The following is a 14811-nucleotide window of genomic DNA, read 5'->3' on the forward strand; positions in this document are numbered from 1 at the left end:
GCAGCTCCCAGAGCCCCCCAAAACAGTACAACCACACAACTCAGAGCCACACAAAACAGTACAACCACACAAGTTTTTCCAGGTCCCTTCCCATCCCCATTTAATTGGCTCTTTCCTTTGCTGCCTCTGGTGCAATGACCCTTCCAATTAAGGGGTGAGACTGATTAGAACTTGGGTCAGGACCTTTTGAGTTGTGGCTCTATAAAATCTGTTATCCTCTGAGAGCTGACCTTTTAGGCCATGTACAAACAATATAAACATTTTACTTAAGCTTCCTTTTAAAGTGCAGCTGATCAGATTCTGAATTTATTGCTTTAAAGACACTAGAGGACAGAGACCTCTATGGTTCATGTATGACCAGCCTCACATTTTAAAGCAGGTGGCCAGTGAATAGTGGGCATGATATAGGAGGCAAAAACTTGGGTCCATGAAACATTTTAAATCAGAGTGACCATTCCCAAGCTGTTAAAAGTCTAAGAATCTTGCAGATGCTGGTGAACGGGCAAAGGTTTGATGTCCACGATAACCTTAAATCAAAATGTGTGTTCCTGGATTGCTAAAGTTTGAAAACCACTAATAAAATCTGTTACATTTTCATTGCACTGCAGTATTGCATGGATAAAAACTGCAACCATAGCTTTCAGGTACAGTAACTGAAAAAAGCATATACAGAATAAATCTAAAAGGTAAATTATTTGGGGGGAAAGGCCTTTTTCATGAGTCTAACTTTTGCTAAGTTTCTCAAGAAACTGAGTACTATATGATATTAGTATTTCCAGGAGCAATGTTTTATAAGCAAGGAACAAAGTCACAAAAGAAAACAGGGTGGCACTTACCTGTAACTGTTGTTCATCGAGGATCTTCTGTGCAGGCACACATGGGGACTGCGCATGAGCAGGCCTGCCATCTGATTGGTCTTTATAGCTATGAGCCTCCAGGGGGTGCTGTGCCAGAGCCAAGTTTGCTCCCACCCCAAGACACGTGCTCCTACGCAGCAGTGCCCCCTTTACCCTCAGTACCTCTAGGGCTGCCGAAGCAGAGCATGCAGCGGGGCAGGAGGGAGGGTATGTGTGCCTGCATAGAAGATCCACGGTGAACAATAGTTATAGGTAAGTGCACCCCTGTTTTCATCATTGATCTTCTGTGCAGTCCCACATGGGGATTCTAGTAAGCTACTCAACAGATGGCAGGACATGTGCCTCTCACTTAAACAATGAATAAAGCGCTGCCTTGCGCACTTGAGCTTTGTGACTGGCCTATAAGTTCAATGCCTAATGCCGTACAAATATTTCTGCTGACAGCCAGGTTGTGGCTTTGCAAATCTCTGACAACGGTACTCTATCCAGGAACGCTTGTGGACGAAGCCAGCAATCTCATAGAATGTGCATGGATCATGGGTGGAAACTAGTCAGAGGGTCAAAAATACTGATTTTACTGACCAAAATTAAAAAAAAAACCTGACCAAATATCGACAAAAAACTGACAAATTACTGAACAATTTAATGTCAGCGTATTGATAAGCTAGTGTTTTAAAAGTAAAACTAGGACTTCATTAAAAATGATTATTATCTGGCCTCCACCATCCCCATGCCAGCGCCATAGTCAGATGTGATCCAGATAAAAGGATTGCACACCTTTTTATTGAATTTTTTAAAATGAAGAAAGGACAATGTTTTCATTATTGTACAAAATTTAAGGCAAAAAAAGATTCCCTTTTAAAAATAATCACATACTGTAGATAATAAAACAGCAAAACATATATTAACCACACATAAAGTAATAATTATGACAATAAAACATAATTACTGTAAGTTAAGATTTGTCTTTGCTTTTACTTTATCTTTGGTTTTTTGATGAAAAATGAAGTTAATGGAAACAAGCAGAGATGGATAACCTAACTTCAATTCTGAGAGGATACAATAAAGAAGACTTTGAAGATACATGGGCAAGATTTTATAAATGGACAGAAGAGTACAAGACATAAAACTTTCAGTCATCTAACTGAAATAAAAAGACATAAAACCTATATTTTTTATTATAAGCAAAAAGTACATAAGTAAATTATAAGGTGAAAAACCCCCAATGAATATATCGGGATATTGTATGAGGTTAATAACTAGATCAAAAGATGTAACAAGAATTTCCTATATGTATATTTTTGTATGTCTGTTTTTGTTTGTCTGTTATGTAAAAATAAAAATGCTTTAAAATGCTTAAAAATAAGTTATTAAAGGACTGTTTTGTTTCTCAACAGTTTTCTGCACTGCATCCGCAAGCATTTTTTTCCCTTTTCCTCTTCTTCCATTACTTTCTCCACTCCTTCTAGCATGAACTGTGCTGTGTTGAATCCCACCATAATACCCTTTTTCTCAGCAGCCTCCTTTATATGTTTGGTTGCATCATTTAGCAACATTTGAGCAATCATCCTCTTCTCATTCTGTTGTCTCAGCCTTTTCAGTTTTGCTTCCTTCTCTTGTATACTATCCTTTTCACTGTCTATCTTCTTAAACCTTTCTAACTCCTCTGCCTTTCCCCCTTCTTTCTTTTCTTTTTGCTCCTCTTTAATGACACACTGTTCATCACAATACTGCCTGTAATGAACATGACCTGCTCTTGCCATCTGTGATATTAACATGGTATACATTGTTTTCATATACCTGATATAAAGTTTCTCTGATGATTAGGTGGGCATTCAAAGTTCTGATATCCTGGCCCTTTCATTGGTCAAAATGCATCCAGTTTTGAAAACCCTCTTTCTATGTCCATACTACCATGCAATAATGATGCTGCTGCTTTCACCACCTTGGTAACCAGTTGGTATTTTGGATCTCCAGATGGGTGTGTCTTTTCAAAGAACTGATTCCAGTATGTATCTATGTGGCAAGTTTCACTGGCAGTTTCATCTTCAAGTTTAAGAAATTTCCATTCATCCGCAATCATGTCCAGTGGAATATCCATCGGGAGTGCTGCTGCCACTTTCATTATATCCTTGTGGGTTCCTTCCTTGACCCTCTGTGCTAGAGCTAAACATTGAAGATATCTGAGGATATCCAAAGATGACTGAAGTAAAAGGTGTTTGCAGGCTGCTATGAAATGGGGTTTTTTGCTCCCATTAAGAAGAGTAGCTATTCCTTTTCAGAAAGTTTTTTCAGTTCGTCACAGATTCTACTTTCACTGATTACTTCTCTCACAGGTATGTAGTGCTCATCACTGAAGGCTTCAAGAGACAATGGTGCTGAACTCTTACAAACACAATTCACCATGGTTCTTGTGAGTGTTTTTACTTCACTGTACATCTCATGCACCAAAGGCTTTTCTTTCTGGAACTTTGTAAATAAGCGGGCACTCGTACAAAAAAACCCAACACCCTGCTTTCATTGTCTCATGTTTTAAAAGGTTAATTATGTTTCTATATGTTGTGGAAGATTTCACAAAATCACTTTTACTCTCAGGAACAAAGTCCTTAAAGTAGTTCAGAACTGAACAAAAAACAATCTGTCTTCTCACTGGGAAGTCATCATGTTTCCCCCAAAATGCAGTAATGAAAACAAAAAACATAAACTGCATTCAGAAAAATCAAAGAAATATTGACTTTACTGACAATTTTTTAAAAAACTGACAAATTACTGACCAAGATGAAAAAACTGACTTTTACTGATTTTACTGACCATTTTCCACCCCTAATGGGTGTTCAAAGGGCAAGGTAGGCTCACCCTCTCATAGCACTCCCTGATAGCCCTGAGAATCCACCTTGATAATGTCTGGAATGAGGCTTTTCTATCCTTCTTAGGGCCACCAAAGCAAATAAACAGTGATCTATCTCTATGAAATTCTACGGTCCTTTTTAGGTAAAACAATGAGGCCCTCCTAACATCCAGGAAAATTAACACAAGCTCATTGTCAGAGCTTGGTTTGGGGAAAAACACAGGGCACAGAACATCCTGCGATAAACCTTGAGACTACTTGGGGGAGGAAACTAATCAATCCAAAGCCTTTTATTGGCATATAAATAAAGATACAGTAATCTAAGTACAGAATCATACAGAGTCAAATTAAAATTGCCGAGTATCATCATAAAAAAACTTAATTCATAATATCATTTATCAGTCCGTAGGGCCATGGCACTGCAGAGAAACTTTGCTGCTATTTCAGTTATTTCTGTATCTGAGTTATCGAGCAAGAAAAGGAGCTTAAAATCATCAGGGGTCTCTAAAAAATGGCCTAATATGGGATATAGAAGATCCCGACGGGGCGCCAAATAGAGAGGGCACTGGAAGAGGACATGGGCAACAGTTTCAACACAATCCTTCATACAAGGACAGCACCTGCTAGGATAGGGGATCCCTTGGAATCTGCCAGATAAGATAGCTGAAGGAAGAACATTAAATCTAGCCAAGGATATGGCTCTACGCAAATTTGGAGCTATGAGTTGATGGAGGTATACTGCTGGAAGATTTGCATTACGAATAATCCCCAGATGTAAGGGAGAACAGGTTCTGTTAGCCAGGCTATAAAGAGTTTGTAGCTCTGATCCCAATAATCTAGATTTTATTATTTATTTAAGGACCAGTTCACGCCAAGCCTTCTCGCCGATTTCCTCGCAGGGGATCACTCTTAGGAGGAAACTAATACTAGGCCAAAGGACTACGCTTTCAGGGGAAAAATTCAAACACTGTAGGTCAATTTGGAGAGCTGCCAACTTACTCACTCTCCTGGCTGAGGTGATGGCCACTAGAAAGCAAGTTTTAACTGAGAGTTCTGCTAAAGAACAAGTTGCAAGCAGTTCAAATGGTTTGAACATTAACTGTGTTAGGGCCACTATTGGGGCACCAATGATTCTCGGGAGGAACAAAGATTACTTAACCCTCTAAGAAATCTTTTGGTGAGAAAAAAATGGATCCCCTCGTGATAGTAAAGGAGGAAAAGACCAAACCTTTAGCCTTTAGGTGCAACAAATACTAAAAAAAAAAAGATCTTTAAAGAGGCATCCCTCCTGGTAAAACCTTCCTACTACATCAGAAGGAAAACGGCTTCCATTTATACATATTACATATAAGATTTCTTGGCCCTAGGCTTTTTTGATTGCAATAGCACCACATTAACCTCCCTAGAAAATATTAAGTCTCCATCTATAGCCTCCATGCAGTTAAATTGAGGCATCCTAAATCGTGGTGCAACACCTGGTTGATACTGATCAGGTCCTGTTGAATTGGCAGAGAATGGAACTGGCCTTTGGAAATTTCCATTAATATCAGGAACCAAATCTGCCGAGGCCAGAAAGGTGTCATCAATAACATGTTGGATCCTACCCTCCTGGCCTTCTCTATGACCCTCATAATGAGTGGGAATGGAAGGAAAGCATAAAACATGGCATGCCGCCACCACAGCTGAAATGCAACTCCCAGGGAGCCCACTCCCAGGCCTGCATGGGAACAGAATCTTGCAGCCTTCTTGTTCTCCCATGTTGCAGAGAGGTCGACATCTGGGGTCCCCAAGGGGAAACAGTGGTTTCAGGTAAATTGGTTTTATGGACCATTCATGGGAGTGTGTGCCCATCCCGCTTAACTCATCTGCCTCTCAGTTCAGGCTCCTTGGAATATGAATAGCCTGAATGAAGGCACTGAGCTTCACAGCTGCATCCCACATAAGAATAGTTTCCTAATGCAGACTCCTGGAATCTGTGCCTCCCTGTTTGTTTAAGTAAAATATGGTCATTGTGCTGTCTGACTGAACTAAAATGGAATGGTTCTGAAGAATATCTGAAAAACAACTAAGGGCATAATGAACTGCATGCAATTCCAAAATATTAATATGTAGTAATTTCTCCTGCTCAGACCAAATTCACCTGGCTGAAAACCTATGCCACAAGGCATGAACCCCCGCTCTGTAACAAGATAAAAGCAGAGCTGCAATGGTCACATATGTAGCCTAGCCATAGGCAACACTGCTGTCATAGATGCCATCTATCCTAAGAGGTGTAAAATGTTCTGAGCTGATTGCAACCAATGAGTTACAATATTCAAATCATAACAGCATGCATCCTTTATAACTCACAATTTTCAAAGAAGACTCTCCACACGTAAGTCCTCTGTCAAGCTTATTTGTTTCCTCCACAGGTTTGCCTTATGGTGCTGTGGCCTTGAAGGTCCATCCAATCATGAGTTGCTTAAACTTCAAGCGGAGAATCTGCTTTTGGCATTGTAAGTTATAAAGGATGCATACTGTTATGATTTAAATATTGTAAGCTTGTGGCTTCTGAAAAAGTTTATCAGAAATGGGGGCTACCGGATTACCAGTTAAATTAAGCTGAAATCATACATCGTAAACCAACAATTGGATTCTCTGGTTTAAAAACCATGCACATTGATTACAATTCACACAGATAAGTTACATGAATTGCTGTGGAACGGAAAGACTTTCATGAACTGTTTATAAAGTTTGGATGGATGGACTTTCATGAACTGTGCATGTTAGTAACTGTTTGGTTTGATCTGTTCATACCCATGTGATATTGGTGGGAAGACTGGTGATTATTGTGGTTATAAAAGTACAGGATTTAGTAGATAGGAAATTGTGAATATTCTGAGTAGTTTCGTGCACAGTATAATAGAAACAGAGATTTATATACAATATATTTGTTAAATATTTTTCACTTTCACATTTTTGTACAGTCTGGTTACTCAGTGTGTTTTAGATTTTCTCTTCTCATCCGGCAGGAGTTCCAGGAAGGGGAGCAACTTCTCCCACAGGAAGTACTGATAACCTGCCAAAATAGTTGCATAACTGGCTACTTTGAAACTTAAAACAACTGAAGAATATAGCTTTCGACCAAGAACATCTAACTTTCTCCCCTCCTTGTCAGTGGCTGCACTATGGTATGCATGAGGCCCCTCAATTGCATCTCCTCGGTTACCAAAGAAGATGGAGGAAGGTGAGTAGTGAAAGAATTAAAGGGTTCCTTCTTGGTTTTATAAAACTGCTCGGCCCTTCTATAGGTAGGATGGATGGATGCAGGTTTTTGCCACGGTTCCTGTGTAATATCATCTAAGCTTTCTAAGACTGGGAAGGCAATGATCCCAGAAGATTCTGAATAAAGATGGCTTAAGATTTTATATTGAGGTTTATGTTCTGAAGTGACTATTTCTACCTTCAGGGACTGAGCCACCCTAACCATCTGCTCTCCAAACATCTGCAGATCTTCTGTAGGAGATGCGGGTGCCGGTTCCCTAACCCTTTAATCAAATCCGAGGTTGTTTCAGATGCATCAGACGCTATCATAGGTTCCTCTCCCACGGGTGCAAGTACAGGAGAATGCAGTCTCCATGAAACTGTCACTGATGGGGCATAGGATGGTACGCTGTGATGGCAATGATATAGACTTGGATCCATGGGCTAGCAGCGTTGTCTCCCTACTCCTCCAAGTAGTCCGGCGACATCATATAACGATGTGAGGGCCACCGCATAGGTCCTTGTGGTTGGGCGCATGGAATCGTGGCCATCTGTTCTGGATCCGACTCTGGTGGAACTTGGCCCTGATGCAAGTCACATCTCCGTCTCCATCGGAAATAGATACAAGTGGAGATCTCGGAACCAGTAAAGTAGACCGGGGTTTTTCCTGTAAGGTCAACTCAGGAGTACCAACAAAAGCATTTTGTTGAGGTGCCACTTTGTGCTTTCCTTTCATCTTGCCTTTAGCCTTCTTAGTTCGGGGCTCTGAAGAGGCACGATGAACTCTAAGTGAATGGAACCGAGATTGCACCCATTGAGATATAGATCGGGTGGAGGAGCCAAGCGCATTGATTCTGATGACACCGATGTGGCAGCTTTTTCTGGAGCCAACTTAGAAGTGGGATCAGAGGCTGTAAGTGCTTTTTCCCACAGGGCCGCCTTGAGTTTCAGGGTGAAATGCTGAGAGCCCTTGCAAGTGGACATACTATATGCCTCACCCAGAAAGAACAGACAAAGGTTATGTTCATCAGACTGGGTCATTTTTGCTCCACATCAGGAGCATTTCTTGAATAAGGCCTTTTGAGCCATTATAGCTTACTCAGAGACCAATGCAGATTACACAATCTGGAGAAATTTCTCTCTCTCACTGAAGATTCTAAAGCACAGCCTTCTCCTTTGACGTCAAATAATGAACTGAGAGTAAAGGGGGCACTGATGCATAGGAGCACATATACTGGGTGGGAACAAAGTTGGCTCTGGTGCACAGTGCCCCCTGGAGGCTCGTAACTGCAAAGATCTATCCGATGGCGGGACTGCACAGAAGATTGATGATGAATGCTAATATACAGTCAGCAATTAAAAAATTCAAATCCATTTAGAGCATCCAAACATATTTCTATATACAATACTAAAAATGCCTCTATTAATTTTTTCCTTAAATTCATCTCTAATTTCTCCTCAAGAAGGAGAACCGAACAGCTGCATTAATTCCAGAAAATATTCATTGCAAACTCAAAAATTCCTTCAGTGAAAGAAAACTGCTTTCAATAAACAAATTTTTCCAATTTAAAGATATGATTTTGTAGGGTAAACTTAGTTCATTATTCAGTTGAGATAGGTAATCATTGTTTACCTTACTGCTTAGAGTTTCAGATGTTAATCTAATGAAAAAATTTACTGGTAACTAGCTTTTTAACTTTGCAATGATGAAAAGCCTGTATTAATTTAACCTACAGATTTCATTTGTTCTGAACAGGAAAAACAATATAAATCACTTTTAAAATCATTAAATCCTGACTTAAATTAATAAAGTCATAATTAGGGCATTATGCTGTGTTTGTTATGGAAGTGGCAGGGCGAGCTGCTTTAATTACTGTCTGTAATAAAAGGAGCAGAGTGCGTACTGTGCCCCAATCAGTGCTGTCAGCCACGACTGAGCTGAGCTGCAAGCTCGTCAAGTGAGCTGGCAGCAGGCAGCAGAGTAAAAGGGCGATCATGTCTGCAGAGGCCACTAGCTGAGAGAAGTGGGAGAAACAGATTCAGACAATCCAGGGTATTAGCCCCAATTACTTAAAATTTTAATGATATTTTAATACATGTTAACTCTGTTGGTAATAGGCAATCTTAAAAAGCCCTGACACTTAAAGCAGCTTCTGACCGTCTCCCTTCACAGCCCTTGCCTCCAATATCTGGATCATAATCCTTTAATGTAACATTATTTAGGGAAAAATCAATTGCCTTTGTTTCATAATGGTGGAATATAGAAGGATTTAATTTTAGCCCTCAGCAAAACTGCTGTATAAGGTAATTAAGTTTAAGTGGCATGATAACTATTCAGCCTCCCAAGGTTATGCTAATATACACTGCTGGCCACCTAAAATTTACTCAACAAAAGTTAAATCAAACAGACTTGCTCAACATCCTTGTACTGTATATGATCTGGGAAAGGGTAGCATTTCTTACTAATAGACAAGACAAAGAATATTATTCAACATGTTTGTCACCAGAGGGAAATAGCAGTGTCAGATTTCTATCTCCAGCATTCATATCTGCTGTCACAATTAAGCTACATACATACCTCTTTGTAACAGCAGTCCCTTGCCTAGCAGCTCCTCTTTTGGACTTGGACTGCCTATCAGTCTCATTTTCACTAGAAGAACTCCCACTGCTGTCCGCACTGCTGCTGTCTCCTACTTCCTTTTTTTCTTGTTCACTACCAGATTCACTTTCTAGAATGCAAAAATATAAGGAATATTTGTGATCAATACCTGATAAGAAATGAGTCTAGCTAAAAGTGAATAAGTTTGTCATAATACTACTTGAGTAACTTTATCATAGCACTACTGAATTAACTTGATATTCCAGCACCTTCTGGGAACTGAAACTGAACAATGTAATGTTTTCCCGGAAATACAATGTATTTGTTAAAATCTTGAGTACTTATTGAGCTAGCTTCAGACAAAGAAAAAAGCAAATTAGACCTGACCGCCTACATCCTCAAGCCTCTCTTTTCTGCTCTACCATTTTAAATATTTAACTATTTAATCTATTCCTGAACACACATCAAGAGATGACAATGTAATCAGGAATTTAAACAAGTTATTCATTTTCTAATCGGCTGGAAAATGTTTCTAATATCTAACTTAAAGGTACACTTTCCCATTTTCAGTCCATTGCTTTGAGTTATAATCCTTAATCTTTAGCAAATCTTCACTTCTTACGTCACCAGTTTTCAGAAGATTAGCCCAGTGGGATTTCAAAACATATCTTTACTGTACTTATATGCATGTATGTCTATATTTACATGATTTTTCATTGCATATATACGAAGATGATTCATTACATTCAAGTGCTGGATTTGAGAGCCCAGACTGACACCACTAGCAGTATAAACACAGTCAAGGAAGGCTTATATTACTTTATAACTGTTTAGGTTTTAGAAGCTACATATTTTAAACAGGAAGATTTAATTTTAGCTCTGTGACAGTTCAAAAAATATTTGATGTAGAGAAGAAGAAGAAGAAGAAGAAGAAGAAGAAGAAGAAGAAGAAGAAGAAGAAGAAGAAGAAGAAGAAGAAGAAGAAGAAGAAGAAGAAGAAGAAGAAGAGGAGGAGGAGGAGGAGGAGGAGGAGGAGGAGATTGGATTTATACCCCGCCCTTCACTTGGAGTCTCAGAGCGGCTTACAAACTCCTTTCCCTTCCCCTCCCCACAACAGACACCCTGTAAGGTGGGTGGGGCTGAGAGAACTCTGACACAAACTGCTCTTTTTCAAGGACAGCTGTGCCAGAGCTTGTGACTGACCCAAGGTCACATCAGCAGGTGCAAGTGGAGGAGTGGGGAATCAAACCCGGTTCTCCCAGATTAGAGTCCACACACTTAACCACTACACCATAAAAGTAATGTATTCTACAACTGAGTTATTCCACAAGAAAAATGACTACTTGTTAGGCTAATAGATATAAACAAAGTAAAGGCAACAGTAAGAATAAATGAAAGTTATCTGGCACCAGATAAATAACTTTCAAATATTATATAGTCATGCATGTATATAAACATACACATAAACTCTCAGAAAACTTTCTGCTGCACTCTGGCTTAAAACAAAAAAAAACACCATGTAGTTCCTTGGGATAAAATGACAGTGTCCACATCTGCTAACTTGGCTGACACCAATGAGAGATGGATTTCAGATTCAGGGTGGGATCTGGATACAAATTATGGGCAAAAGCACAGAGATAGAAATACTAGTATAACACACGTCCTGTTGCTTCCAGTTTGATTTGGGAAACCCATCAGTTCCACATGATGTGAACAAAGCCAGCACTTTCAAGCATGGGAAAAAAGGGTGGAGCCAACCATGATTAGGACTGCCAGCCCCCAAATGGGAGCAGGGGATCCCCTGATTTTGCATGCTCCTGCCAGCAGGGTGAAGCCCCGTCGCCAACAGCCAGAACCCGACACAACATCCCCAATGTGATGACGTCATGCGGAAGTGAAATCATCATGCCAGGGACGTTGTACAGCGCTGCTCTGGTATTTTGGGCAAAACTCTAGAGCTCCCTCCCACCCCACTGCCAGTGAGGAGGTAAGACCTGGCAACCCAAACCATGATTGATGATTTATACTGTAACCTTGGCAGTGCAAGGACACTGCCGTGTACTGATGATGCTACACCAATCACACAGAATAAAATCAACAAAAATAAACACAATTGATAGCAAACACACAACAAAGCTGTAAAATATTGAATCTCAAAACCATACAAAATGACTAAAAGAATGCACACTAAGCAAAATTTATGGAGCACAATACAAAGGTAAGACTGTCAGACTATGATCTGGAAGACAGGTTTGAATTTGGAAACTCAATGAATGACCTGGGCTGGTCACTCTCAGCCTAGTTTGTATTATAGAGTGGTTGTTGTGAGGGTAAAACAGAGAAAGGGGTAACAATGCTGTAGCTACTTTGGAACCCCTCTGGGGAGAAAAGTAGGGTATAAATATCTGAGTGGCTCAGTGGTAGAGCATCTGCTTGGCATGCAGAAATCCCAGGTTCAATCCCCAGCATCTCCAGTTAAAGGATCTGGCAGTTGGTGATGTGAAGGACCTCTGCCTGAGATCCTGGAGATCCACCGCCAGTCTCAGCAGACGATACTGAACTTTATGTTTCAGTGGTCTGGTTCAGGATAAGGCAGCTTCATGTGTATTCATGTAAATAAAAATAGTGCTATAATTTACACCACCACCCTTATGGTCACTTTCCTAGGAGTAAGCACACTGGATAACATGGGACTTGCTTCTAAGTAGATCTTTTTGGGATTACTCCCTAAATTTATTACATTAATGAGCCAATATTCAAAGCACCTGTTACCAAGATTGTTGTACTTTATTTCTAACCTGCCTCACCATATTTTTATTGCAAATAATTTAATTTCAAGAGTTTAGCACTTATCCATTTGTTTGACCACAGCAGAGGTTAATGTTAGCCACTGGAACAACATGCAGATGCACAAACCTGTATTCATAGTTCTCTGAACTGTAATTATTCTGTATGAACACATACCACTATCACTACTGCTTGAAGAGTCATCACTTTCTTCTTCTGACTCAGAGTAGAACTTTTCAATGGGTTTTTCTTTCTTTGCCTTCCCTAAAATTGAAGTCCACTCTTTTGTCTGTCCATAAATGTAAACATTTAGACCATTAAAATTATTATAGAAATTCAGAACATTATATTCATACCTGTGAATACTACATTGCTGTCTTTTTTGACCAGGCACAAAAGAGCAGAGCATAGCAATACAGAAGCAAACTGAAAACCAAAGGATTAAGTGAGGAGAACTGTACTTCATATCCAATTCAGAAAGACAACTGTTTATAACCAGGGCCAGTTCCAGTGTTCCCTCTAAGCTGTGCGCGTAAGCGGCTGCTTGTTAACACAGGAAGCCCCACTGAGCAGCAATCTAGAGTCGCACAGGGTCTTGCACTTCCCATTGCCCATTTTAAGATTACAGCAGTTATATCCTGCTCAAGGATGTGAACTGCTCTGCTCACTAGGGAAGAGGAATTAGAGGGAACATTGGTCAGTTCACTGTTCAAATGACCCAAGCGATTTCCAGGGCGCTGTTTCTGGAGCCAACCTGACCTGGTGTTGTGACATGGGGAAAGGCACACATGCTGCCACCACCACCAAAGTGGGCTGCAGAGGCATTACCTCTGGAGTCTAAAATATTCATTAAGCAGCCTCTGTTTATAATAAATGATTCATCTGACTTGTCTGCCTTGGTTCTCAACCAGCCAGCAGAAATTATTTATGCAGGCACTTCAGGAAAAGCCAACATGTATTGATAACCAAATACTGCCACATCTGCCCCAATTCCATCCACCTTTTGAATAAGCCAGTAGAGCTCCATATTAACCTTCAGGTGACCCATACGCAGTTGCCTCTAAGTAGTGAGAAAGCAGATTAGCCACTGTGGGGACCATTTCCAGGCACAGAGATGGTAGTGGTGGTAATTATCCAGAAGCAGCCATTAATTTATTCTTGGGTGTTTGTGAAACCTTATCAACCACGAGGTATTCCACTACAAATGGAAGCCTGAATTAACATCTACAGTTATTCAAACAGCAAATAAGGTGACAGCAGAGTGACTGAAAGGAGATATACATTAAGAAGATTCACAAAGCACCTCCATAAGAATATGAAGAGATCTGTTAACAGCAGAAAGAATTTATTTGCATTAGGATGCATTATCCATTGCAAGCTAATTTTTTTCAAATTATACAGATTAAAGATTCCCATCTCCCAAAATAATATTATTTTTGAAAAGTCAACGTACCGACTCAATTACTTCTACATTTCTTACAGAAGGGTCAGGTGCAACCTCTGGCCAATTAGACAACTCCAGATAGCCACTGGCTTTCATGTTCAGAGTATGAGATAAAGTACCAAGCTGGAAGTGCTCCCTATCTGTTGGGGAGGAGGGTGGGAAAGAGAAAGAGGTGAAAAATATACAGACATGAGCGCTATATCACAAAGAGCAATCTTAATCAGGACGAAAGGTAATTGGCGTTACATTACCTCAAATGTCATGGAATAAATATAAACTAGGAAACTCTTCATAGGTCAAAAAACTGATTCCAGTCCATAGATTACAATAATCTCCCCCATAATGGTCAATAAAAAAGCTAATCAGTCAGTGTGTTTAGAGGTGTTGCTCTGAAATGTAGCTTCTCTAAAAATTACTTTACTGTGAATATTAAGAATGACAGCACAGTTAAATAATCCATATACATGTCTTGGCACAAACACATCCAGAATTTTAATCGTTTTTCCTTTAGAAAAAGAGTTGCTTTCAGAGTTTAAAGCCGAATTAAAATACTAAGTATGGAAAAATTCAGAAGGGGGATAGTTAATATAATAAAAGTAATAATTAAGGTGATAACTTTTAGAAGAACCCTGGGTGCAGGTGACAAGGAAAGGAGGACAGCGCAACAGTATCATCTTTAAAACTACATAGAAAAAAGCCAGTAACTGGTATAACCAAAACTAATAGAATTTGGAAAGGACACAGTTTCACAATCTAAACTGTAATTAAAAGTTGTTCTTAAGATTAATTTACAAGTCTTGTTAGTGGCTGAAGACCTATCTAAACAATGATTAGTACAGAGATTTAAATTTTCATGCTGATCCCTAATTTAATAAGATGATTTTTTTAAATCACTGTGGATTACCAGGTTTATAATAAGCATTAGATAAGCAAAGAACATACATTTTGACCACTCCTTCCACTCCCTCTAAAAAGGATGAAAATCTAAGATCTTGTTACTCATACACAAATGTTTACACTAACCATTTATCAT

General features: G+C 39.6%; 1 protein-coding gene across 1 annotated transcript in view; it reads right to left on the bottom strand.

Annotated features, from left to right (window-relative positions):
- AP3B1 (adaptor related protein complex 3 beta 1 subunit) overlaps positions 1 to 14811 on the bottom strand; it is a 340812-nt gene that overhangs the window by 162651 nt on the left and 163350 nt on the right. Inside the window, exons 17-19 of the mRNA XM_015419569.1 lie at positions 13788 to 13918; positions 12512 to 12623; positions 9527 to 9677 (exon numbers count right to left, since the gene is read on the bottom strand). Of these exons, the coding sequence (XP_015275055.1) occupies positions 9527 to 9677; positions 12512 to 12623; positions 13788 to 13918 (394 nt within the window). The remainder of the gene's footprint in view (positions 1 to 9526; positions 9678 to 12511; positions 12624 to 13787; positions 13919 to 14811) is intronic.

The sequence above is a fragment of the Gekko japonicus genome, unplaced genomic scaffold (assembly GCF_001447785.1).
Source record: "Gekko japonicus isolate JY-2015 unplaced genomic scaffold, Gekko_japonicus_V1.1 scaffold206, whole genome shotgun sequence".
In the NCBI taxonomy this organism is placed as follows: Eukaryota; Metazoa; Chordata; class Lepidosauria; order Squamata; family Gekkonidae; genus Gekko; species Gekko japonicus.